This window comes from Calypte anna, chromosome 2, assembly GCF_003957555.1.
Source record: "Calypte anna isolate BGI_N300 chromosome 2, bCalAnn1_v1.p, whole genome shotgun sequence".
Taxonomy (NCBI): domain Eukaryota; kingdom Metazoa; phylum Chordata; class Aves; order Apodiformes; family Trochilidae; genus Calypte; species Calypte anna.
This window is the reverse complement of record NC_044245.1, coordinates 109,141,601-109,169,482: the sequence shown is the minus strand read 5'-3', so window position 1 is coordinate 109,169,482 and position 27,882 is coordinate 109,141,601. Positions and strand designations below refer to the sequence as shown.

The 27,882-nt window shown below is 39.2% G+C and overlaps 1 protein-coding gene across 1 annotated transcript in view; it reads right to left on the bottom strand.

The window, feature by feature from the left end:
• Window positions 1–27,882, bottom strand: part of SPIDR (scaffold protein involved in DNA repair) — a 201,673-nt gene that overhangs the window by 124,376 nt on the left and 49,415 nt on the right. Inside the window, exons 6-7 of the mRNA XM_030445278.1 lie at window positions 24,213–24,469; window positions 13,675–13,775 (exon numbers count right to left, since the gene is read on the bottom strand). Coding sequence (XP_030301138.1) covers window positions 13,675–13,775; window positions 24,213–24,469 — 358 coding nt within the window. The remainder of the gene's footprint in view (window positions 1–13,674; window positions 13,776–24,212; window positions 24,470–27,882) is intronic.

The following is a 27,882-nucleotide window of genomic DNA, read 5'->3' as shown; positions in this document are numbered from 1 at the left end:
AAAAATTAATGTGGAGAATGGGATTAAGATAGATCTGCTGCCTGAAAATAATTACTGCTAAATTGGTCATCCATTTTTCATAGAATCATAGAGTCATAGAATGGTTTGGGTTGGAAGGGACCTTAAAGATGATATTGTTCCAACCCCCCTGCATGGGCGGGGACACCTTCCACTAGTCCAGGTTGCTCAAGGCCCCATCCAGCCTGGCCTTGAACACTTCCAGGGAGGGGGAAGCCACAACTTCCTTGGGCAACCTGTTCCAGTGTCTCACCCCCATCACAAGAAATAATTTTTTCCTAATGTCCAACATCAATCTCCCCTCTTCAAGTTTGAAACCAGTTCCCCTTGTCCTCTCACTACACACCCATGTAAAAAGCCCTACCCCAGCTTTCTTGTACGCCCCCTGCAGATATTGGAAGGTTGCTATAAGATCACCTCAGAGCCTCCTCTTCTCTGGGCTGAACAACCCCAACTTCCTCTGCCTGTCTCCATGAGGGAGCTGCTCCATCCCTCTGATCCTATTAGTGGCTCATTTTATCAGTAGGCAATCAGGATATAGAAGGCTCTCTTGCTTTAAAGCAACATGAACAGATACCAGCATCCCCACGGTTCAAATCTGAGCACTTTTGTCTACGCTGAACAAGAAACAACTTTGCTCTGAAATGAAATTACTTCTAGGCTCACTTTGGAGTTTGCACAGGGCAAACAGTGACTCAGGCAGAACTAGGTGTCTTCTGTAAGAATATGTAAGATTTATTCTCCTGCCCTAGCCCCGCTCAGGTTTGCACTCTGAGGGAAGAATTGTTGTTATCTACCTGCAGAATGCTATGAGCAGTTAGTGTGGAAACACAGAGTGAGAGAGGACAGGGGCAGCAGAGCCCAAATTCTTCCCATTCTGATTCACAAGTTGCATTGGGAAAAACACAGCATCCCAAGAAAAACAGCTGACACAAATTATTGTCTTCCCACAGCAAAGAAGAAGGGGAGGAACTTTGACTGTGATACGGGAACTTAACAGTAGAGCTGTATTAGTTATTTGTTTGTTTATTTTAAGACCCATTTCACAATTGTGAATGCCTTTCCTTTGGAAAATAAAAATATTTTAGTTTCAATTTATGAGAAACTTCAAAACAAAAATCAACCCAACCTTCAAGAAACCCAAACCAGAGAGTAACTGGGCCCTATTAAATACAGTTAAATTCTACCAAATAAAAGAGAAAATATTTTGTCCCTGCTTTGTATTCCCCAGTCTTTATTACATTTTATACTGAAATAAAGTAATTTTGAAATATAAACCCAAAATGTTCTCAAAATGAGTTTTATGTGAACCAAATTTTCATCCCATGGAACATGCCTCTGCAAAGTGTTATGTTTCCCATGAACTGGTATTTTCCAGCAGGATAGAGTTCCACAAGAAAGTCCCCCAAGTGATGTACATTAGCCATTCCTGCCCAAGCCATTACAGCCTGACCTCCTTTTAAAGATCTGAGAAGCAGGACTAAAAGAGCAGATCCTTTCTGCCAACTCCTTTGAGGATGGGCTGATGGAGTGAGATGGTTACCACTGCTATTACTCCTCAGTGCTGTCACCTTCTCAGATAAAGTTGTAACATTGCCACTCCAAATACTCACTGCACTGTGCTAAGGTCTGCTTACGTGTAAACTTCCAGTAAGTGTGAGCAGGGGCTACTTTTCTGTGCCTAAAGGCAAGGACTTAAAATATTCACACTTGAATTCTGTTTTGCCTGACTAGCTGCAGTTGTGGTCTTCTGTCAACCCCAAGTCATCTGGCACACATCAACAAATTCTCCCAACCACAAAAATCCTCAGCCTTCAAAGGAACTGAGCACTTACCTCTTCCATCTAGACATACTGCACAATTTGTATTTTTGTCCACTTTAAAAAACAAGCCACAAGAAAATCAGATTCAAATATGAAGCACAGCAACAATTTAATAACAAAAAAGTATTATGACAGCTCGTGAGAGAGCCTGCTCATCACCTCCAAACCAAGTATTCCTTACGTGCAGAATTTTGTGACAGTGCTTACTGGTCAGCAGCATTTGTTATTCAGCTGATAAAGCAGGTTAAAAATAATAAATGGCAACCTAGTATCTTTCTTAAAATACCTCTGATTATGGAACAGTTAAAAATACTAAGTAAATCAAAAAATGAGCTATATATTTATATGAAAGCCTCTAAAAGACATGGGAGGCAAAATCCTATCAAGGTACCAGAGTTTCTTGCAAGCCAGTCTTAAAGCTAGTGCCAACACTGGGACCTGATACTAGATACTAGATGAAGCCAAATGCTTCTTCATAAAAAGCAACACAATTTCAACAACTAGCAAAGTCTCACACTTGGCACACACATTCTACAGAACCACAATCTATTTGTTTATTTAGATGCACAGAGATAGTTTAATTTAATTACACTAAAATTATTATTACTATTGATGCTCTCTCAACATAGCAAAGCACTTTGGATTCCTGGCACATGATGAAACACTAAAGCTCAGAAAGTAGCTTCATTTTTAATTCATTTGGCTGTTGTGTTGTTATGTCAATCAAAAATAAATCAAACATATGTGGCTGCACATTGAAGGGAGAATTTGTGGGTGAGAAGATGGGCTGGCTCACTGCAACTTCTACAGTTTCCAGAGAAGTTTACTTCTTTGTTCATCTGTGTGAAAAGTTTACTTTAAGGTTTTCCAACGTTCTTTTTCACACATGGATAAATCACAGAAGTTCTTGCTCGCTGCAGTCTCCCATTTACTTAATTGTACTTGCAGAGCAAAATTACAGTCCAAGAAATTCAAACCTGAAGATGTGCAGGCTTCATGGCAATACTTAGTAATCTTAAACAAGGAAGAATATCTTACAAAAATATGTATTAAAAAGGTGCAAGCAATAAGTGTGCTGCAATCCTACCCATTCTGACACTGCACATCCCTTCATTTCTCCTTCATTGCTGTCTAGAGCACTCGTGGAGAAGGAATCAGGGTGCTGGCTGATGAAAAGCTCAACATAAGCTGCCAGTATGTGCTTGCCATCCAGAATGCCCACTGTATCCTGGGCTGCATCAAAAGAAGCATGAACAGGGGGTCAAGGAAGTTGATTCTCACCCTCTACTCCACCCCCATGAGACCCCACCTGGAGCACTGTGTCCAGTTCTGGAGACCCCAACACAAAAAAGACATGGACCTGTTGAAGCGAGTCCAGAAGACAGCCACAGAAATGATGAGAGGGCTGTAGCACCTCTCCTATGGGGACAGGCTGAGAGAGATGGGGTTGTGCAGCCTGGAGCAGAGAACGCGCCTATGGACCTTTCAGTACCTGAAGGGAACCTACAGGAAAGCTGGGGAGGGACTTTTCGGAAGGGCATGCAGTGATAAGACAAGGGGTAATGGTAGGATGGTAGATTTATGTTAGGTTTAGGAAGAAATTCCTCACTATGAGGGTGGTGAGGCAATGGTACAGTTGATCAGGAAAATTGTGGCTTCCCTCTCTCTGGAAGTGCTGCTTGGGTCAGGCTGGACGATGCTTTCAGCCTGGTCACCTGGTCTACTGGAAGGTGATCCTGCCCAAGCTGGACAGTTCCCAAGAAGCTCTTCAAATTGCAGGCAGGACAGGCAGTATCAAGTGATGGATTCAGAGAAGAGAGGTACCAGCTGTTCAAAGTGAGTGGCCCACACACAGACATACTTGCTCCCATAAGTGTACATATGTTCTACAACTCTTGGCTAGGCTTCCTTTCATCTTTTTGGAATCTCAGTGTCCACAATGGATAAATAGCACCCTACAATAATGAAAACATGGGTCAGAGCACAGCCAGTGTTATCTTTCAACCACTGACTCCAGGCATAACGCTATGTAATGGCTCATTTTTTCAAAAGTTCAGTTTACTTACTTGAAAGTAACCTTTCTTCTTCCATTGAAAAACAAGTCCACATACACAGTCACAAAGAGTGAGGGTATGGCTGTCTGGATGCATTTAGATACATCTTCCAGTCAATCAGCAACTTGAGGTCTCCTTAACAAAACTCTTTTTTGGTGCCAGCTGCCTCTGCAACAGCGCAATGCTTGAGGGTGATACAGATGGAAACCCAGATAGAGGGCTGATCATTGTCAGACATAGGTGCATTTCTCAGCAAAGCCCTGGGCACTCTGAGCTCCTGGTTGACAGAGAACTGCTGAAGCTCAGCAGTCCTGGAACACAGCCTGGCATGGACAAGTGTCCCTTCAAGCACCTCTCCACAGCTTCCACACAGTCAGCTGGAAAGTCAGAGAAAATATCCACTGACAGAGGCTCGAGGATCATTTGAAAGATGTGGTCCCATGAATATAAGCAGACACCCTATTCATCCCAGGAGTATGAAGTACAAATCCAATCGTTGATACACAAGGCTCAAAGTGCCAAAAAGAGATGTAAAAAGGTACTGATAAATCTTGTTAAGTGTGAATTTTGAAGAGGTATTTGGGATGTATGCCTCCTCTAAAAAGCATTGTTTAGAAGGAGGGGAAGACAGAACTTTCAATAGGAAGAAAAGCCTTCACAAAGATATGCAGGCACATAATAGCTACTAGTGATTCCAAGTGCTGGTCTCAAGTGGGGCTGGAGTACAAGAAAAATCAGGTACCAGTGATGAGGTGGGTTAATTTCTGACTGTAAATTCTCATCAGCCCTTTGCAAAGCTCTGCTGTGGTGAGTGCCAACAACTCAAAGGCAACAGACAGAAATAATTGCTAGATGGACCATGATCAAACAAATTAATTCCTCCAGACCTCACAAGTGGTCCAGAATGAGTGAAACCAGCAGGAGAAATTGCCTGCTGGGAGGAACAAGCCATTTAAGCAAGGAAGTATCTCTGGTGAAGCCTCTCTATGACTGACAAGGACCTCTCTCACCTCAGAGCCAACAAACAAGAAGCTCTCACAAAAGTCATCCAGCAGCCCTGCCATGAAGGGGGCTGAAAAGGGAGATTCAGCACCACCCCACCAGCATGCACAGGAACCACATCTTCAGGCTTCTCAGAGACAGCGGAAGAAATCCTGATGCAAGGATCCCTAAGCAAGTGGGACATCAACCTCTCACTGCTACTGTTAGTAAAGCCTTTGAAATCACAGGGTCTGCCCTTTTGGCAGCAGAACTAATGGAAGAAACCTGGCAAAGACCTTGAGCTTAATTTCCAAAAAAAGGCCTGGTGCTTCACAACTGTTGGGTCAAAACACATCTATATTGTATGCATGGGTTCAGAAAAATGAGGAGTAACTTCTGGTAGGTGAAAAATTTTTTTTTAGAACTACGAAGAACACAGACACTCATTCCAGTTCAGAAAGTCACTGAGTCAGAGATGTTTGGGAGAGCACTAGGAGAATACTTTGGGGAAATATCAAGTGTTAGTCCTGTTACAGGTTTTCCTGGGCATTTTGATAGCTCTTTTCACTGCCAGAAACAGGATCCTAAGCTAGAGGAACTTTGGGTTTTACCAGATCTGCTTTTACCTCCACAGTTAATTATTTAATTCCAAGCAACCTCTGGGATGTCAGTCTCCCACTCTAGCTTGCAACCTGGACATGAAGTAGCTCAATTAGCATACAAAGATATTTCAGACCCATGGGAGATGAACAAACCAATTTCACGCTGAATGCATTTGCTTCCCTGGTTAGTTCCCTTCATTTCTATTTATTATTTCAGCACATAGTGTGATGCAGCTCTTCAGACATACACCATGTCATATATCATAACATCAAAAAATGTTTTGACGCAGTATTTTGCAGATGTTCTGCGTTACTCTGAATTCCAGAAGGGTTTGAGAAACAAAAAAGTTCCCCATTCTTTTGGAGAATGTGGACCCCGAGATCTTGAGCCTTTTGAAAACTTCAGCATGACTCTGCAGTTTCTGGCAGAGTGAGGGCCTTTTGATCTTCAGACCTAACAAAGTGGCCTCACAGCAGATGAACATATTAAAGCCACATCAACACTAAATGTACACCCCAGCACAGGCTGGGTGGAGATGATGGTCCCAGATGATGCACTGGCCATGCCAAGGGCAGCCTAGCAGGGAAGTTAAGAAGAAAGCCAGTCTGCTTTGACTCTTAACAACCAAAAAGCAGTTTGGAGAGAAGAAAAGGAAAACACTGAGGAGCAAAATTTAAAAAAATGTTCAGACATTCTGGCTTCATTGCCTGAAATACAAATCTAAAGTTTGCTTCAGTAACTCCGTAACTACCCATAAGGAAGACAAGTGAGAAGAAAAATATAGAAATTATGATCTCTTGGAACGACATATTTTATGTTTCTCTTGGTATACAGTGACAGGAAGCTGAACATGCTGCAGGAAGAGGATCCATGGGACGTGATGTATGGAAAGGCATCAGATGTTAACAATCATTAAGCTGACACACAGTTTCATCTCACTCAAGAGAATCTTGATGAAATGTTTCTTTTCAAGTGTTCCAATAGAACACCTGTAGCCTTGAACAGAAAGCGTACAAAGGGAACAAACTCTGTAGAGTAAATCATCAGAACTCCAGCAGCACAGCAGTCCTTATGAGATGTACATGGTGAGGAAAAGTGCTTCAGGACACCAAACTGGAGTGTGCAACACCTCCCAGGTCCTGAAGACAAATCAGGGCAGAGGGTAATTTACCACGTTCTGCATGATTGAATGTGGTGGTTGGGACAGCCAGCGGACCTGCATGCAGAGCAGCTCAGCAGAAGCAACAACAGTAACAACACCACCACCATACAAGAAGAATAAAACAAAGGTAGGTTGACTCAGCATCAAAAGAAGCATGAACAGGGGGTCAAGGAAGTTGATACTCACTCTCTACTCCACCCCCATGAGACCCCACCTGGAGCACTGCGTCCAGTTCTGGAGACCCCAACACAAGAAAGACATGGACCTGTTGCAGTGAGTCCAGAAGACAGCCAAAAAGATGATGAGAGGGCTGTAGCACCTCTCCTATGGGGACAGGCTGAGAGAGATGGGGTTGTTCAGTCTGGAGCAGAGAACGCGCCTATGGACCTTTCAGTACCTGAAGGGAACCTACAGGAAAGCTGGGGAGGGACTTTTTAGAAGGGCATGCAGTGATAAGACAAGGGGTAATGGCTTTAAACTAGAGGATGGTAGATTTATGTTAGGTTTAGGAAGAAATTCTCTACTATGAGGGTGGTGAGACACTGGCACAGGTTGCCCAGGGAAGCTGTGGAGGCTTCATCCCTGGAAGTGTTCAAAGCCAGGTTGGATGGGGCTTTGAACAACCTTGTCTAGTGGGAGGTGTCCCTACCCATGCAGGGAGGGGTGTGGAACGAGATGATCTTTAAGGTCCCTTCCAACCCAAACCATTTTACGATGCTGTGACTCAATGACAGTAGATAGCCCTGATTTTTTTTTCAATTTTCCATTCCTTGTCTAAGGAAATCTAAAAATCTTGCCATGTTGAGGGACTGCATCTCACGAACAAGGCTGAAGGACATGATACGCCCATCTGAATGTGACTGAATGTAACAGTCATACACAAGACAGGTAGACACACATTTTCATAAAGGCCACAGTGCAGGAAATGGTTAACTAACACAACAGATCTTACAAACACAGAAGAAAACTGGTTTAGTGAAATGCCAAGCAGTGGAGCTTGGCTCCACTGACCACTCTGGAAAAAATAAATTTTCTTATATGAAAGCATGAAGAAGAGCAATAGTGGAAACTATTATTGTTGTTATAAAAAGCCTCTAGTAGTAAACAACACACCTACCAATAAATACACCTGTGGGCAAGAATGACAAAACAACACAGAAACTCCTCAGTCACAAGGTTTACATTGTACCTAGTGCAGATGAAAGAAACCAAGGAATCAGAGGAAGAGGCAAAAGGAAGATAATTTATCAACTTCCTTTTAAATCAATTAAAAATTAAAGTCACACAAGCTTTCTGAAAAATCAAGACAAGATCTTAAAAAACTCAAGGGATTGGGATAAAGATGAGATTACTTGAAGTCATGTTAATCTTTGAAAAAACAACAAATATTTGATTTGTGCACAGACAGACAGTCAGGACAACCTGTATCTGTTCCTGCCAGCTAAACAGTCACAATGCACAGTTCTTTATCTTAATGATATCTGAATGATAAAGGAGAAGTATGGATGCCTTCATGAAAAACGAAATTACTGTTACTTTTGCTCAAAGGGCTATCAAACAAATTATATACCTGAACTGCAGTTTAAAAGCAAATTTGTACTGTACCTGACATAGCCAATTGGCATTCCCAAAGAACATGGCTGAAAAGTTATATTACACTTTTACCTGTCAAATTCTTTAGAAATGTGAACTGAAAGAAATACAGGTGTTACACTCATGTCAAATTTCTACTAATCCTAGCCCAAGGCATTTATAAAATAACATTTCCCACTAAAAGTATGAAGAATCTTGGGCAGCTAACACTGGGAATAGTATTTACTGCACTAAGAATGAAAGTTGATTTCTGCATTTGGTTCTGATGGATGGATCAGATACACATTATGGAAGTATGAAGTAAACAAAGAAAAACCCACTTTATGTCTCATTTAATAAAACAAACTAGCAATACACATCTAAATTTGTCTCCTTCAGTCATTTTTTTTTTCAAAGGCGTTATTTCATCCCCACATCATTTAACTTCTAATTTTCTGATGTGGGTTCCAAAACTACAGTTGCTAGACACCCTTCTGGGACAGAACTATCTACAGTGGAAGAATAGCCAAGCCTACATTTTCTGGTTCAGGCCACAAAGTTTTACTTTCATTCTGAAGTGTAAAAAGCATAAAATGTCAAATTACAGGCATAAATCAAATGAAAAGCATTCTTTTGCTTCATTGTTCTCCCTCCTCCCTCATGTAAAAGATTGCAGGTGCAGGCATAACAAACTCAGCAAGCAGGTAGATACCAAGCAGACCTTTGCAACCCAAAGGCAACATTGAAACCCAGGTGGAGATTCCAGCTTTTTCACAGCCTTTACAAAAACATCTGGTTGCCATTCTGATCTATGGATGTTGTTATTCTTTCTAGGCTGGTAACTTCTAAAGCCGTTCAAAAATATTTTTCTCAAAAACACACCAAGTCTTGCAGGCATAATGGCCTCTTGCCACATCCATATTCATTTTAAAAAGGCTGCTGAATTTGGCTGGTTTTTAAGCGTTATACATTCTTTGTAAGAACATATGTAAGCTACTTAAAATGACTGCATGCCATCATTGTTTCTCATAAGGAATAAAAAATAATGCAGAGAATTCTTGGTTGGAAAAGACAAGCTTACATTTGATTTTTTTCCTTCCCAATGCTGTAACAAGTTCAAACAGTTGGCTAGGAAAAAAAAAAAAAAAAGACAAACATAAATTTGGCCACCTGCCCTCTCTTTAATTTACAGTATTAACTCTTAAGTAATAAAACAAACTATCAAGACCTAAGAAAATAAGCAACAAGTGGCAAAGCTCAGGCTTTCATGTTTTTAGAAGAATTCCGAATGGTAAAAGGAAACCCTGTTAAGGACTGGCCCTGTTTTCTTCATGTACAGAGATGAACTTTTGTGCAAGCCTCATGGCATTCAAGCTGCTGAAATCCTTTCTTCCCATTTTGTATTAGATTACAAATGTTAGAGAATAATATGCTTCTGCATTTTAGGTAAAGCACTGCTTTGATGATAACTATAAGGAAAAGAAAAATAATAGAAAACAAAATGGATAGAAAGTAATATTTACATGAGTTACAGAGAAATCTACACAAGTTGCTTCAAATATTGTTAGTGTCCTCTCCTATAGATAGGAAATTTGTCTTAATGTAACTCAGAAAAGCAGTATTTTTATTTCTGCATCATGCAATACCCATACAGCCAGCAGATGTTGACAGGAAAAAAGTCTGGGTTTTATTGTTTGTGAGTTTTTTGGTTTTTTTTTCTCTCTTGACTGTCCATATCTCCTCTTTGCCCAAACAGGAAACTTCACAGGGAAGCTGCAGCATGGCACATAGAAAAAAAGCTTGTGAATGGTCTAAAAGCCCTTGCACGTAGTACTCTGAAACCATCAGCTTGACTCATCAGAGACTTGTTGCTATGAGGACTACACACCTCTCAGCCTCTCTTTTATGTACTGTGAAGACAACAAAATTCTGGATTTGCAGCAAAGAGCCTGACATCCATCTCTGTTAAAATTAAACTACAACAAGCATCCAGCCAACACTGTGCAGCATGGGAATGCCTTGGGCTTCTCCTTTCTGACCTCTGTCTGATATAGTTTGATAACATAAGTGGAATTACCAATCACCTTGCAAAAACACTGACCTTAGTCAGTGCCTATCCCAACACAGGGACAGGCTGCCAAATGCAACTTTGACCCCTAATTGTTAAAATGGAGAAAGCACAAAGATTTTTTCTACCCTGCAGATTGAATCAGCCAAAAGGTGCTCACTTCAGAGGTAGTGATTCATCCTACTGACCAAGAGGCAGCCAAGCCACAGTGGTTACTTACAGACAGGGGTTCAGAAGCAAACAGAAAGGAATTTCTAAAAAATAAAAGACAAAATATGGAGGTAACATGGATGTTGATACAACATAAAAGTAAACAAAAGCAAAACAAAAGCATAAAATTCTGTAACATGAAATGCCTAGCAGGGTGAACAGCCCACACTTCTGGATCCATTTTTCCTTGAATCTCAAATGAAAGGAGGACTTCAAACTGTTCTCATCTGAAATTGATCCCCTTTGCCTTAGCAATGAACTTGTGGTCTGCACATCTATGGGATGTTCAAAATGAAATGACAGCTCCCCCAGCTTCAGTCCTCCACATTAATCCTCAGGATCCCTTGATAACCCTTGAGTTTGTGATTTGAGAAGTTCTTTCCTCTACTTCTACTGCTGAAGTCAGAAACAGTCCTGGGAACAGGGTGATTTAGCAATATTACAGGGCAAACCAAAGGGAAAACAAAATCCAGGAAGAATCTCAGTTTAGTGAGGCACCCTTAGTATGAACCTAAAAAGATGGAAGCTGGAACTGGCATGCATTTGCTGTGCTGACACTTCACATTTCCAGACTAGAAGCAATCAGAAGGTTATTTAGTTACATTACTACAATTTCAGCCATTCCATTTTCCAAACCAAACACCACTTTCATTTTGGTGACAGGAAACAATATGGTGATTCTAAGAACACACTCTCAAAAAACAATGTTGCCCTAGATGAAAAAATATTCCCAAAATACAGTCACAGCTATTTTCATGATTATTTTATCATCCTCGTGCTTTGGAATAAGGACTGGGAATTAGAAGTTAAACTTAGGCTGTGAAGTTGAAGTGTATTCCTAAATTATGGCATGTTTAGCATTTTTAAAAAGTTTTAGTAAATGCTGACAAGGTAAATGGAACAGTAGTTTGTCCAAAAGACTTGAAACTTGCCCAAGTTCTTGAAGATTTTCACTATGATGACAAAGGGCATATCCCAGAAATGGCTCATCTTCTGCCAAAATCAAATCATCTTGAAGATACTCATCGAAATTTTTTAAATGTACTTTAGAATAGAGCAAGGTATTTTCCCATAGCCCTTTTCTCATAAAATGCTAACGGATTCTGACTCATTTTCTGAAAGAAAGAATAATCAAAGAAAGGAATTCAGCCAGAGGCAGATGTTTAGTATGGAATACTTTAGCCTAAAGTCTAGCAAAATGGTGAGCAGCCAAACATGAGGTTTTTTAATGACACATGAAGCTAGGACAAAAAGAATGTTAGCATATTAGCAGTGCTTCAGGTCTATTACTATAGAGAACATAAAAAAATTAATTCTGTTAAAGAGACAGACCTATTCAATATAAATTTCTGTTCCGTATTTCAGAAGAAGCAAGAAAACCATAACCACAGAAGAATGATAAAGTAACCTCTCCATTAGTAACTCAGGTGGAGGATAAGAAGCATGCAGAGGGCTGTATTGATTTTAAGTCAGCATGCCTGAATTATTTTCAGCCTAGAATTTCTGAGAAGAGTTGGCTAAAGACAGTTCTGGTTTCCCAATGTTACTTTCTAGGGACTCTACTAATAGTGGGGAAATTCCAGAAGACTGAAAGGATGATGGTATTGTGGTAGTATTCAGGAAGGGCAAACAAAGGGACCTACAATAGCAGGAGACCAGCTAGCTTTGACATCAGAACCAGGCAAAGTGACTGGAAAAAAACGTAAGGAATTAAGGTCAGTAATATAATGTACTGCTCCACATGGGTGACATTGTAAACACATAGCATGCAAGTGTCCCCAAGATGTAAGCCCTCTAAAGTTCCAGTGAGAAACCCTATGACTACCTTTAGCCAACATCTTGGGTGTGACTTAAAACTGTACAACTTCCTTGTGAAAAATCAAACATTCACAATCAGTAATGTACCATTTCAGTGGAATGCAAAAAATAGCCCCAGCATCACACTGTGACCAAAGCTAAACCAGAATCAAACTCCTATTTCAGGCCTTGATTATACTGGAGGCTGAATATTGAATTGGACCTGGCCAATAGTTTTGGTGAGACTCAAGCTGGAAAAATACAGAAAGAGTAATTGTCCGCTCTTAAGACCATGCTGAAAATTCTGGGAGGGTACAGTAAAAAGCCATGGAAATCACTTCAATACTGGTAAGAAATTCTTTACAGATCCCTAAAAGGACTCAGTCTGTTTAGTTTATGTAAATTGTGAGGCAGCATAATTTTGCCATGTAAGTGCCAGAGAGGGAAAATGCAACATACTGAAAAGTTATTTATTTTAATGGAGAAAGGCTTTACAAGAAACAAAAGAGAGGAACTGAAGCCAAGGCAAACTCAGATTTGGAAGAAAATCCACTTCTAAAAATTTGGGAGTGGAAATAAGGACAAGCTCTCAAAGCAAGTGATAAATTCCCTCAAATTAAGACCAGAGGACTTTCTGAAAAATAAATGGAAGTTAATATGTGCTCAGAAACTAGTAGTTGGCTTAATGCAGAATGACTGTTCGAAATTTTGTAGCTTAGAGTCACACACACACAAGTTGATAATAAAGCCTAACCAGTTCTTTAAACTTAAAGCTCTACTAATCCACTACTTCTCAAGAAATATAACTGAAAAGTGGTGCTGTCAGTCACTTGTAACTAATCATATAAGTCCTACCATTTCTTTTTAAGTGAAGTGCACACCATAGTTACGCTTCAAACTCATTTCATAGCTCTATTTGTCCTATTTGTCCATATTTGCTGTCACTCACAATTTCAGCAGTTATCCATAAGTACAGCTGACTTCAAATCAAAGGGCAATGAACAACAAAAGAGGAGAAGGTCATTATAAAGAAACAGGGAAAAAAACAAACCACCATAAATTGAACCTTGAGTTGTTCTACAACTTGCTGGAAACACCATTTCCTGAGGTGATGCTGGAAACCAACGAGTCTTGAAGAAGCTAGATGGAGGCTATGGAAAACAAGTTCTTTTCCCTTTACATTCAAACACTTTGATGACTGAGATGTTAAAAACCATAGTATGTAGTTGAAATACAATATTAGCTCAGAAGATAATCGAGAGATTTAAACCCAAGTCAGGCAAAAATAAAAAAGTAATATAACCTTGTTGTACCACTATGTGGGCCATATACACACACATCTAAGTATATACTCTCACACAGTAATAAATGTATAACGTTTCTTACCAGAGGGGGGGTTTGCATCTGATATACACTGATGTCTCCAAAAGCTAATGGCAGATCTTTCTCTGTTCTGCAGTCGACATAATCTCTCAGCCAGCCCACCCCTGCAGAGAACAAAGAAATGCTCAATTTTGCCAGGAATCGGTATTCAGTTTTGCCAAGTGACAAGCCATAGGACAGATGGGATATGTATGCTTTAACATACAGTTAAGCAGACAGAAACACGTACTGAAGTTATATTTTGCAGATAAGCTCTCCTAATTTTGATTTTCCAATGGATAAACTCCCAATAAAGTGTACACATAGGATTGATACACATAACAGAATATTTTCATTCTCTGTGTGTCCAAAATCTTCACGTTTTCTGCCCTGTCTCTAGCAAAAGAATTGTAACCAAAGGTCCAAAGGTTCCCAACTTTTCTTTGCACTTATGCATGTATCCTGAAAGACACTACAGGCAATTGCAAATTCAAAACAAACCACTGTAACCACCAGTTATAACAGGTTGGGATTTTTCTTCCCTCACGGATTTGTTTGTCTGTTGGCAAGGAGTGATCACAAAAATATTCTTTTACCCATACTTGACCCTATGATTCATTTCACAAGCTGGGTCAAGTGTGCAGTTTCAGTGGTCTGAACACTCTCCAAGCTGAAATTAATTTAGCATTCCCAAGGTGAGGAGCAGAGGAGTGGCATCTAGCACAAATATATTTAAGGTAACACTAAAGCAATTCCTGCCCCTGGATCCAAACTCAGAAGACACAATTTCTCACTGTAAGAACAAAAATATGAACATGTTTAAAGATGTCTTTGGTCTCCTACACAGAGCTTTGGACTACTATGGGAGCATTTGAGCATTTTTCACTGGCTCCAAAAAAGTTATTTACATAAAAATCTATTTCATTCTTTCCTTAAAGTGTAAGTTTTCCCACAACAAGTACTATCCTGTATATCAATACAGATTTCTCCTAAGGTGAAATGTTTTCTTGGGTTAAAATGATTTAGGAATCAAGAGATAACATAGAACCTTATGATCATTTGTGCCCATGAATAAAAATTTCTTGGTTTAGAAAAAGCCAGACAGCTTGGTAAAGCTCACATTACAAATATGAATCTGAGAGGACTCACACCTGTGGAAACCACAAAGAAGCTAAAAATGCTAAGCAGCACTTCAAGTAGTCTGTAAAACGAGAGGATCATAGAACAGTTTGGGTTGGTAAGGACCTTAAAGAACAACACATTCCAACCCCTTCTGCCATGGGGAGAGCCACCTCCCACTAGACCAGGTTGCTCCAAGCCCCATCCAGCCTGGTCTTGAACACTTCCAGCATCTACAGCTTCCCCGGACAACCTGTGCCAATGTCTCACCACACTCTTAGTGAAGAATTTCTTCCTAATGTCTAACCTAAATCTCTTTCAGTTTAAAGACATTACCCCTTGCATTATCACTACATGGCCCTACAAAAGTCCTCTCTTTGGTTAGTAATTACCAAATAAGCAATTTCTCCTGCAGACAAGTCAACAGGTTATTTGAAAAGTAGTTAGCACTCTCAGCTGAATTTCTAATGACCAACTATATACTTTTCAAAATCACAACTAACACAAGAATTACTAGGTAACATGGCTAAACATCTTAGTAGTAAAGATCACACAATGAACACTGAAATACAAGAGCCACATTTCACCCAGAATGATCCATAAAAGTTTTGTTGTTTCCATTACTGCATCTCTTCTCTAGCTGGTATGGTTTGTGAAGGGAAGAAGAAAATCAGTCTCTTTCAGAGAAGGAAAAAATCCCCAAACCCCCCATAATAAAGAATGAATACTTAACAACCTATAAACCCCACTATATTGAGGAAGAAAAGATACAAAAATATTGGGCTTCAGTAAACTCCTAGGTAAGCTTAACAGCTTTGTTTAATCCCGCTTTCAACTTGGACTTCAAGACATGGGTCAACTAATGCAGGGTAGGTCAGTGGAAGCTTTGGTACCAAAAGCAGCACAGTCAAACACAGAACTTCATACAGGATAATTTACTCTGCTGGTAACACTCTGCTCAGCCACATTTCCCACAAAACTTGAGCACTCCAGCATTACTGCACCGCAGCACTTGTGGGTAGGACAGTTCTACAAACTCCAGCAAACTCTCCGCCCAGTTTCTCTTCTTGCCAGAGAACTGTTCTCAGATGCAGTTGTAACTCAGCTTGACTCTGTAGTCTACACAAGCCATGCTGGAACAGGTAGATGACAGCTCAGCTAGGCATAGAAATGCAGCAGTTAAAATGTATTTTGTGTTTGCTTGCTTAAGACTTGCACGCATTAGTCTGACACCAAACTCTGTGGTTGGACTACAGCAATGCACACCACTGCTAGTAGCTAAAAAAACTTGTTTTGCTAAAAGAGAACTGTTCAACAGGAGTGTTCTAAAACCCTAATCCAGTCCTTTCACAGACAACAGTTAAAGAAATGTATTTTCTTTGTTTAAATAAAGCTAGAAAGCTTTAAGGTACCTGCACAAGAAAGAAGCTATTACTGGCCCACAGCCTAATTTCCCTCCCTTTCCCTGAACGGGGCCATGGTTGTGTCCAGTCAGTCAGTTCCTACTCTTCTGTAAGCCCACTACCAGGAATGCCCTGTAGCATGAAGGAAAGCAAGTTCCTGGTTTTGTGGCTATTGCAAACAACAGTAATACAACATCCCTGTTTCAGGCCTCATGTGCCTACCAGGGGCTGTCTCACTGGCACTTTAAACTTCATTGCTAATTTGCTAACCGTGTCTGCGTTAGGATAATAGTTACCACAAAGGTCCATGAAAAATAAAACCGTGCCTTTCTTTAGCAGCTCTTTGCAGTAATAAAATTCTTTGACATTTATTAATCATCATCCTTCCATTCACATTTCAAATGCAGTTAAAAACAGTTTAAGTATAAAACCTCCTAAAGCACTTCCCATGTACTTGGTTGCAGAGTATACAATACAACTGAGAATGCATTTACGAGATGTTCTCAGCTGGACTGATTGGAAATGGAGTTTTTTTAATGTCTGTGTCATACATTGTGAAACTGGCAAAATACAATTTAAGGACATGCCATGCACAGAAAGAATTTCAATGGCAATAGAGATTTGGTAGTTTTGTTTTGTTTTGTTTTTTAAAGGCATACACAAAGAAATTTAAGCACCACCTCAAACCCAGGGGGATCAACTCCCCTTCTAGAATATAAACCAAAGAAAAAGATATTTTCTGTTACATATCCTAACAGATTTGATGACAACAGTGTTTGAAAATTACTAATTCCTTCTCATACAGTTCAGGTGCCCATGCTGTTGAAAATGCTTGTGTATGTGCTGTGAGACACTGTGAACTGTATGGTCACAGTCACTCCTGGCTAAGCAGATCCCAGATAACAGAGTTACAGAGAGCTTGCACAAAGCAGGACATGGCATTAAGCAGGTGCCAGCTTCAGTGTAAGAACCAACTCCATGTTTTTTTTTCCAAAACTAAGCTAAATGGTTAAAATTACAGTCAGTTTACTCCAAACTGCACATCTGCGGATTGTTAAATACCTAATGAGCTTCCATATTCAGTCTTTGCTGGTTAACTGGTTTTACGGTTTTTTGGCACAAATTCTACTATATGGAAGTAACTTGTTGCTTATTTTGGCATTGCAAGATAGATATGAATAATTTAGATACTTTTCACTGTCCCCACATTATTGGTCTGCAAAATCCCCTAGCTTTCTTGGTTTTTTTCAGCTTTTCAGGCTACAGACACTGTTTAGCTTCATTTTGCCAGACAGGAGAAGTTTGTTGGCAGCAAGGGTGGAGACTGGATTCTACAATACCAGGTCTAGGCTTAATATGCAGTTTTTGTTTACCTGTGTAGCAGCTTCAAGAAGTTTAGAAAAATATATTCAGTTCCTTCTTTTGCACAGATCTAGCCCTTATGATGCATTTAATTGTCCTCTATGATGAACCAAACATATGATGTGCGTATGTGTATATGTATATATATAAATATATATAAAATTAGCAAATAATTTTTGATTACTAATGTACAATTACTGCAATCAGGGGAACAGACAAACTATTTACATTAAAAAAAACCAGTAATTTGAGATGCATACATTAGTGACCAGCACTTCAAACTTGCCCCTGAGATGTTTTAATACGAGCAAATTGAATGCATTTGGCAAATTGTTAATGCAAAGGGTGTTCAGTGAAGCCAAGCTGCTCAGATAAAATCTCCAGTGCTCACAACCTTTTTATTTTCAATCAGGAAACTTTCTGTACAAGTATTTTGTTCCCTGAAATCCCTAAAGGCAGACAGATTTAACCAGCCAAAATCCATGTTCTATTTCTGTACTAAATCTGAGCTTGTTGAAATACTGTATTTACAACACACTGCCATTACTGTCCAGCAATATCCACAGGAAAGGCAGCTTTGATGACTATTAGAAAGCTCTGCATCTAGTACAAAAGCTCAGTTTCTGGTGCTTGCTACTTTCCATAAACTTCAATAGCAAGACTGAAGAGCCTTTTGTGCCACCATATAAGAAGTGTCACTAAAAGGAGCCTGATCTGTGACTTTCAGGCTGCTGGTTCCTACCTTTCAACTCCAATGAGGATAACAAGGAAAAAAAACGCCAAGAAACAACAAACAAAGGAAAAAAAGAAAGGGCATAAGTGAGTAGGCTGTGTTCTGAAAAGTCAAATTCAATCGTTCTGAAGCGCTGAAGCTCTCTCTGTGTTTATTTATTAAGGTTTCCATTCACTGGGGCACTTACCAAAAATAATCCCACATTCATTCAAGTTTACTCCTTTCCAGACATCATTTGACTTTAAGAACAGTGAAAACTTACACATCTCATTATTGAGTTGTCTCCTTATATACAATATACTCAAGACTCTGTGTATTCCAAAACACTATAGGTTACACAAATATCCACATCTCAGGACTGGGAAATTTCCCTCCCTCTCTCTATTCCAAGCAAGGATGAAGCTTCTCTCCAAGTTAACTGGTGAAGTAACTGACTTCTGCAATACTCAGCTGTCCATTTACAGTCCATGGAGTGCTTGTTAAAGAAGAAAAAAGGACCCCTAAGCATTCTGGCATTTAATTTGTCAACACTGCAAAGCCATCAGCCATTATCAGCTAGTTTACAACTTGCAAAATAGTAAGCAACACTGAATGCTAACAGTCACTACCAAGTGCTCCTTTAATGTAGAAAATAGCATGGGTTTGTACAAAAGAAGAGACTGAAAAATGTTGGCCACACAAGTGCAAGTCTCTACAGAGGCACATCCCCTCTCCAGCAAAGAGAAGCTGTTGATTTTGTGAAGTAAGAAGGGAACAGAAAGAGTAATTTCAGCTTTACAAATCAGCCCTGTTTCACTGAATTTATAAACTTTCACCTCTAATGAACCACCACTACCACGATCACTGTCATTATTCTCTTTGTTAGATGTGGGCTACTTTGCTGGAATCAAGGCAAAACATTGTTTCTTTTCCTATGTCATAGAACAAACAAAGATCAAAGTAGACAGCAATAATTTTAAGACCCTATAAAACTTGCCAAGTAACCATATAAATTCTGGGGGTTTTTTCCCATTGGAAAAGAACCGGTTTTGATCCTGACCCACAACTGCCACGTGAAATTAACAGCACCTAAGGTACACACCCAAAATGAAAGGAAAATAGAAGATCTGCACTGTCAACACAAATTATAATTTCTAACATAGAGTTATCAAGGGCCAATTGCATGTACCATCATAAAAATATATAGAAAAGACCTTCCAGATTTATTTGAAGAAAACCAAACCAAAACAAACTGAGTCAACAGGCCATGCAGCAATTTAATAAACTGCACTGCATGCTGAATTTTCATACGTACCAGTTGCTCACATTTCAAAGCTCTGATCTATTGTATCCATGCAGAGAGGGTTTTTTTACATTAGCCAAATCAACAATGCAAAGATCCTGAAAGCCTCTTCTAGAGTCTTAAGAATTCTAGAATTTGGAGCTTCTTCCAAAAAAGTTCAAATAAGCCACAGGACTTTGAGTCCATGTAGTCTCTCACCATTCTTTTTTCAATTGTTTCACAAAGGAGGTGACCTCCACAAAACATATGAAGAACAAAAATAGTCCATTTTCAGGAGTCATTAATAAGACAGTGAGAGCCAGAGGGATCTTTCAGCAACTGCATGAGACCCAAGTGACCATCTGGAGAATTTACAGTGTCTTCAGCTGTAAATCTAGTGTATACTACAGACATTCTCAATACCACCTTCAATAATTAAACTTTTACATCTAGTGCCTGGACACTGTACCACTATTACTATTACTATTACTAATCAAAAATATTTATTTGTTATAGGCACCAAAGCACTATCATTCTTGTGTAGTGAGATTTGGTTTCCATGTCCCAGTTGCAGAAGAAGAGATGTTAAGAGTGAATACAGTCAGAACTGCTGAGAACACGGTGGGTGAGCACTTTCTACATCCCACATGGCCTCCAGTGAAAGACTTTAGCTGAAAAGTTTACCACAGCTCTCTGGCTCTTCAGACTCCTTAATAAAAAAAAAAAAAAAATAATTCAGATTGTCCTGGCTCTCTAACAGCATAGGCTCTCAGCAGACATAAAATGATTAATTTAATAAGAAGATTCTTTCCAGAAGTAAATTGTTCCTTTTTTTTGCCAGTACACAAAAAATAAAATAAAATAAAAAAATCAAGTATGAGACTCACACGCACAACTTTTCATAGAACACAACAGCAAAATTAAGAGGAAGATTCTGCAGGAACCAGTTTTGATAGGGAACAGCCAGGCAGCACAAGATGAGGGAAGAGCCATCCCTTCAGACCTGAAAGTTTCCTCTTGTGCAGAAAAGCAAGCTCCATGGCTAAATAAACCAAAGGCATAAAAATGAGTTCTCTTTGATGGGTAACAAATGTACCTTGCTAAACCCTTCTCATCATTAAAATATGTTACACATGAAAATAGAGAACTCTGTAATTTTAAAGAAAGTGTTGGGTTTTTTTTAATAAATGGCATTATTTTCCTGTTAACACCAAACATCAAGCCAAACATGAGCCATCCACACTTTCTAAAAAATAAGACATTTTTAAACTTTCAATAACTGGGAAAAAAAAAATGTTGCCAGTGACTACAAGTTGTACATCTATAGTGCAGCCATGACATTGTTCAGTTATACCCTCCTGATCCAACAAGAAATTAACTAGCAGGAAAAGCTTAATTCAGTAGTTAAAATCAGCATAAGAACACAACAGTCAAGGGGCTGGTTTGTTGCTGCTACACCCTCATGCTACTTGTGGATGCGTGTAAGAAAGAACAGACATCATTTTAGAGTAAAAGCCTTCTTCACTTGAGCCAGCTCCTTCTTTCCTTGTAATTTCCTTTATTTTCAAGCCCTGGGTTTGCCTTATGTGACAATCTGTTTCATTTTACTGCACACAGTATCAGCAGATTTAGTAATTTTCTCCTCTTTTGATAACAACATTTAGTTTTAGCAGATAAGATCACTACACAGTCTGCATACAAATAGAGAAAAAAATAATTAAACAGATTTTCCCAAGATTTTATTTTACTATTAAACTACAAACAGCTGCTCAAATACTAAAAGAGCAAACAAAAAGCTAAAGCAGCTGTTCTTCACAACTAAAAGCTCTTGCAAAGGGACAGATTTAGGAGTTGTATTAATATTATATAACATTACATATGTACTTCCTGCACTGAAACCCTGACTTTTTTTTTCCTGATGGAAATAAAACCTTACTAGAAGAAGCAAACAATTAATAAAACCTTTAAAAAAGGTTTACTTGTAGGCAAGAAAAGCTGAGTGCATGCTTTTTGAGCCTTCTTTAAAAATACTGACTGAGCCAAATTATTGTTTTAACCCATGTAAGAAACTTTGAGACTTTCAATACTCTTAGTTTCTCCCTTCTTTCACAAGGAAACTGAGAGACTTGGAACTAGTCTGTTTAGACATTTTAGCCTGTAGTTTTTACATGAATTTCAAATCTAAAAAGAGCTGCTTCCTGAAAATTTACAGTATATACTCTCTCCCCTCAGGCTTGCAAATCACTTGCATTATTTCACTATGCAGTGTTGACTCAAGCTGAGAAACAGAAAAGTTGTAGGGGCATAAAAGGGCAGGAACATCTAAACCCAACACCCAAAATAATGTTGAGGTAACAGGAGCATAGAGAGCTGCAATCGGGTAACACAAATATAAAAACAGATGGCAGCATGCCTGAAGAAAATGGAAGAGGCTGTTGCACATGGCATAAGATTTTTTCAGAAAGTATAAGCTAACTTCTTTTGAAAGTATTCTTTGTACTTTTGAGGACAGCTTTAGTAACTTCATACAGCAGACAAATATAAAAATAGAAATAATTTCTGTTTTCTTAAAAGTGGGGAAAAAAAACATTGGAGGCCTATTCTACCTACATCAATACTCTTCCATGAAAAGTCCTTAATGCAGTCTGGATTTGGAGTAGAATGTCTCAAACAGGAATTTACACAGAAAGATGGCAGCTCTACCACCTGGCATCCTCTTAATTCAACCCATGCTTCCCTGAGCACCAGCCTGTAGAAGAAGAGCCCAGCTAAGCAAAGGGCTCTCTTCCACCTGTTACATGGTTCTAGATGGTTTGAGAGGGAGTCCAGAGGTCAGATCTAGCTTGCAGGTGGATTTCTCCTGCTCAGTGCTCTTTCTTCTGTGACCTCAATCTGCGACAGAGGAGGGAAGGAAGAAGAAAGGACAAACCAACAACTACTATGTAATTTTTAGCTATATAACCAGAAAAAAAGGGGATGCCACATCATCATCAAGAGATTCATAAACATTTCCCCAAACTGGCCTTTAAATACAGCACTGAAAACCTGAGCTTTCCCAATGAGGATGCTCTACCACTGCTAGATATATAATATATAGGTGTATAATATACCAGGTATATTGACTGTTAGCACACCAATGCAAATATTCTCCATCAACAGCAAAAGGGAAGATGGGAAAGAGAGACACATGGAATTAATGCCCGGAAGAGTGAAAAGATGACAGTTACCTGGACAAGCAAAATAACTACAGAAACAAAACTGTTAAGTGAGGAATTTCCTGCTTGCTTGTGGAACCAGAGTGAAAATCCCTGCAAACTCTACTCCTCTGGCCACTCCAGACCAGTTATTCTATATCATTGTGGTTTGTTTGGTTTTGTTTGTTTTTAAAGCTATTTATTATCTTATATACTTGTTTCAGAGTATCTTTGCTGTAAAATATATTTTTGCATAAAGATTGTTGATAGTTGAGGTTATCACAGGAAGCTGGTAAATGCAGATGCTAGTCATGCTTAAGCTATAGAACCCTGGGATGTAATTGCAGCAGCCAGAAGTTTTTTATGGCTGCAGAAAACTACTGGGCAAACTTGTGAAAAGACACAGTCACTGAGTGTAACAAAAAGCTCATAAACATTAAGCTGGTCGAAGTGCATCTGGGAAAAATACCACTACACACTTGTCTTTTTCTTATTACCTTCACACATACCTGCTTTTGGCCACTAACAGGCATTTTTGAGGGCTGCAGTTTTCATCTGAACTGATACAGGTCTGTCTTTATATTTTTGAAGTAACAATAAACAAAGCTTGACCAAACAAGCAAAGCACTTTTAAGTATAGAGATGCCTAGTAATTTGGACTTTCGAATTTGCTCCCTCAGCATTTTGAAATAGCCAAGAACATTTATAGAGAAAAATAAGGCATGGCTATTTAACCAAAATGAATATTTACCTTTTAAGTAATTAATTTTATGGATTACTGTACACAGAATCAGCTGTAGAAAAAGTAAGAAAGAACTACATTTTTTAAAAAATGTAGTAGATACCTATAGCAGTACTGTTTGCAGTTGTAGTCTCTATAGCTTAAGGCAAACCCTCACATACACCTATGTTGTTAGCAATTTTCATTAATTCCATATAGAAAGTGACTATTTCTGCACTGTAATTAGCTAGAGAAATAGTGAATTGGGAATATCAGGCTTTCACTGCTCAGGCTGTGACAGTTTTCTTTCAGCAGTTGGATATTTGTTAAAGTATTTAATTAAGACACAAAGATTTAAATTTCATATTAACAAATACATCTCATTTTTGCCTAATATGACTCCATCCTGCACTATTCAGCACTACCGCTCATCTAGCCCTTTCCTACACTATTTTTGACAATTTCATCCTGACAGATCTGGAGAGAACCAAAACCTTTCCACACATCTGTAAAGCACTGCATAGCATTATTAGAGGTGCAAAAAACGTATCAATTGGTACCCAGCAGTTCAAACTCAATAACTTCCACCACTGACTGTAAAACTAAACCGAGATCTTTGTTGCCTTGCTCGTTTACACACAAATGATGGCTTTTGCAACTTGTGTCTCTAAAATGTTGAACCTTGAAATGCATTCTTACTCTGCTATATGCTTTTACCTACAATTAAAAAAAAAAAATTAAAAATCCTTAAGAGGAAAAGTGCATCTACCTCAGTAGCTTCCTCTTCTTAGCAGAGTCGGGGGACGGCCGGGGGGTCTTGCCCATTTGCTTCCTAGGGGTGCGGAGAAGGGCTTGGGCAGACCTCAGCCACTCGCTGGCTGGTCGTGCTGTGACATCCTCCCTGCCCACCCCTGACCTCAGCTGGAATCTCTTGTTGGATTCTGGAGTAGTGGTCCTCAGGCTCGTCTCTCCTTCTCCCACGCTGTCGTTATCGGATGAATACTCAGAAATTTCTGTTGAAGTTGTCTGAACAAATGAAAACACAAAGCAATTTAAACAGAATGTTAATGAGATAGTAGAGGTTTTTGCAGGCAATTATTTACCTTCCTGAGTAATCCATAAATGGAATGCCAATTTATTGATTTATTTGTTAACAGCTTCACTGTAAATGCACACTTATCTTTTGTAAGTTAACATGTTCTCCTTAATATAAGGAGATATTTAATATATCTCTTGAGGGACAACTGGGATGAGTAACATTTGTTTTTCCAAACAACTAGATCTGGAGAGTTTAGTCAAAACGACAAGCCAATGCTTATCTCTATCAGAAGAATTTTCAAAAGAGGTGTCAGGATTAAAGAAAGTTTTCAGGAAGCAGAAAGAGACTGATGAGTGATCTGGTTTGTGACTGACAGGAAAGCTGAGAGAAAGGGAACTTTCACGTTGACATTCAAGTAAGGCTGCCTTCCATACTCTGGAGGGAAGAAACACAAGCCTCTACTGAGAACTCTTAGCTAGCAAAAAATTATATAAACTTTCACTGAAACAACATTTTTACCACTAAAGCTGGCCATCACCCATGACCAGCAGGCCTACAGCTTCCCAGGAAGGTTTCAGAAGTTGAGCATAAGCTCTGGGGCCACATCCAGGTGGCTCTAGGGAGGGCTGATCACCGGCCAGCAAACAAGAAGGGCTGAGGCTCAGACTCAAAGCCGTGCTGGAGATCTTCCAGAAACTCACAGGACACACTTGAACTCAACCCACTGAAGGAAGGATGAGGGGGTTGGATGAGAAGGCTCAAGAACAAGTCTGCAAAGATATCTGGAAGTCTGAGGAGAGGGCTGGCAGGGAAAATTCTGCTTTGGCTCAGCTTATTCTAGTCTCCTCTAGGGCTCAGGCCAGAAGTAGGGCAAGGCGGATGGGTTGGCACCTCTGCACAGTTGTTATGTATGTTATGCTCTTCTGACCCAGTATTTCTTAAAGCACTGGGTATTTATATATGTATATATCTATATCTCTATATATGTATATATACACACACTAAGTAAAAATACTTGGAAAGTAAAATTTTTCCTAGTACAGAATGACATGATCTGAAATAAGCAGAAAACTAAGAAAAATGAGCTGGGCTCAGCCTCCAGTGCAAGTTCTGGTAGGGTGAACCCAGTAACAGTCCCATCACTGGGACCACCAGCACCAGCCTAGGTCAAGGAGGCTGGCACAAAACTGCTCTGTAGAAGAGGCAAGGAAGTAACTCAGCCTGACCCTTGAAAGAACCAAAACCCAAAGCAAAATATGAGGTTCACGTTATCAACAGGGAACTAAAAAACCCCAAAGACTGACTTTGCCACAGATCATGATGCCCTGATCATAGAAGAGCACTTGAAAAAAATCAGCCTTTTCCTCTGGTGTGATGCAGCCAGCAGCTCTCCACATGGGTTGTCTGACAACTGGCTCAGATAAAGACTTTAAGGATAAAAGAGGAAAAAGAGGGAAATCACTGCATTCAATAATGCTGTTGCATGTTATTAGTTAGTGTAATTATGTGAAACCAACATTTCTCCACTGTGCACAAAAATGAGTTCAGCTCTTGCCAAGTTCTTCAATACATTCTTCACATAAATGGTGAGGCATTGCATTTGTGTTCTGAGAGCCTACCTACATATTCTGGAAATTGGAAGGACCTTTTAAAGTTATCCAGAGAAGGGGAATAGCTAAAAGAATGTAATTAATATCAGCTTGTTTTAAACACAACAGTCAACATTTGTCCCTTGGCAACAATATTTCTCTGAAAACAAACTCCTTCCACATTGGAAAAAAGCCAAAAATAAAAGGTTACAAACATGAAAGCAGTAAGGAAGCACTTCATTCTTAAAATGCTATTCTGAAGCACTTTTTTTCTTTAGGAATTCTTTGATTTTGCACAAATTGCTAACAGTACCCACTGCACCTAAAAAAGGATGCAAACTTGAACTTCTTTGATCAAATAAAATGCAGATTAAGAAAGCCTTTGGGATGTGCTTCAGGTTAAGCACAGGTTTTAAGCCCACTAGCTAATGTAGATGATGGTGCAAATGTAAAAATAGAGTGAGAAACAGCAATTTTGCATCCCAGCTAAAAGGTTAGATTGCTAGAGAATATAGGATTACCTGTGCCAATTAATTATTAAAACAAAACCAAACCTGAACAAACCAAACCCAAACAAATAAACAAACAAAAACCCCACAAAAGATCAGTCCCATAAATGGTAAAATCCTGATTAAAAAAAGGTAAAATCTGTATTTGATGACTATAACAAGCACTCAGTATTTCTTTTCAAGAAAATAGCAGTAAGTTAAGAAGTGTAAAATTTCCATTTGAAGTTTCCATCTTCAGCACAGAAAGCAGAACTGTAAAAATTTTCTGTACAAAAAGAAAGCTGGTATATCAATCCTATTAAAAATAATAAAGCTTCATTTTTTAAAAAAAGCTCTCTCTGTGATTGCTACTTAGAGGCAAGAGGATGAGCACTTGGAGAGCTTCTCATCCCTCTTGGCTTTCCTCTCAAAGAGACATCACTCAGTTAAACTTTTCTGAAGAAAAACATCAATATATGCACCCTACTTTTTTATTGGTTCAACATTTTCACTTGTTCAGTCATCACACATTCTGAAAATGTTGGAAATCTTTTCCAGTTGGTATGAAGACACATTGCAGATACGATGCTCAGCGAAAGCTCATAGATATTCTAAGTTCTTAGCTGAAACTCAGATACTTCGGTGTGCTACAGTATGTTCAAATCTCTTACTGAAAAAAAAATGACTACCACATTCTATACAGACACTGAAATAACTCTTGAGGGTGGGGATCACCTAGTCTGTCATTCCCTTCTCTGAAAATAATACATTTCTTTCCCCCTGTTATGTCTTAGCTTAAATGGCAGAAGAACTTACAGGGTTTCTCCAACAGCACCCTTGGGAAACCAGACTTTCTCAAGGTCACAGAGCCAAGTTATGTGAGAAATGGAAATACTGCTTGAGAGTTTGAGACTTTGATCACTATATATACAGAGGAAAATTTATCTTGTGGCATTTCCTTTCCTACTTCTTCTTTCACATACCTTTGCTTTGAGCTCTGGAAGCATTTCCAGCATTCCCTGCTTGTTCATTTATGGACTATCTTTTCCTCTTTTCTGATTCCCCTACTCTTTTCAGAATTATTTTGCCTTTCTCCTAATTGCCCTCTCATGACAGCATTTACATGGGGTGAAATCTGGCTGGTACTAACAAACACACACACAGTTAACATAGGTGACTATCCTTCCACCTGAATATCCTTCTACCTCTCCTTTTACACAGTCTTCCTTTCTGATAAACAATGCTACGTAGCCTGGTACTCTCTAAAAAAACAGGAATGAGCAGAAAAGCCACTGGATTTGTTACAATGAATATTCACAAGCA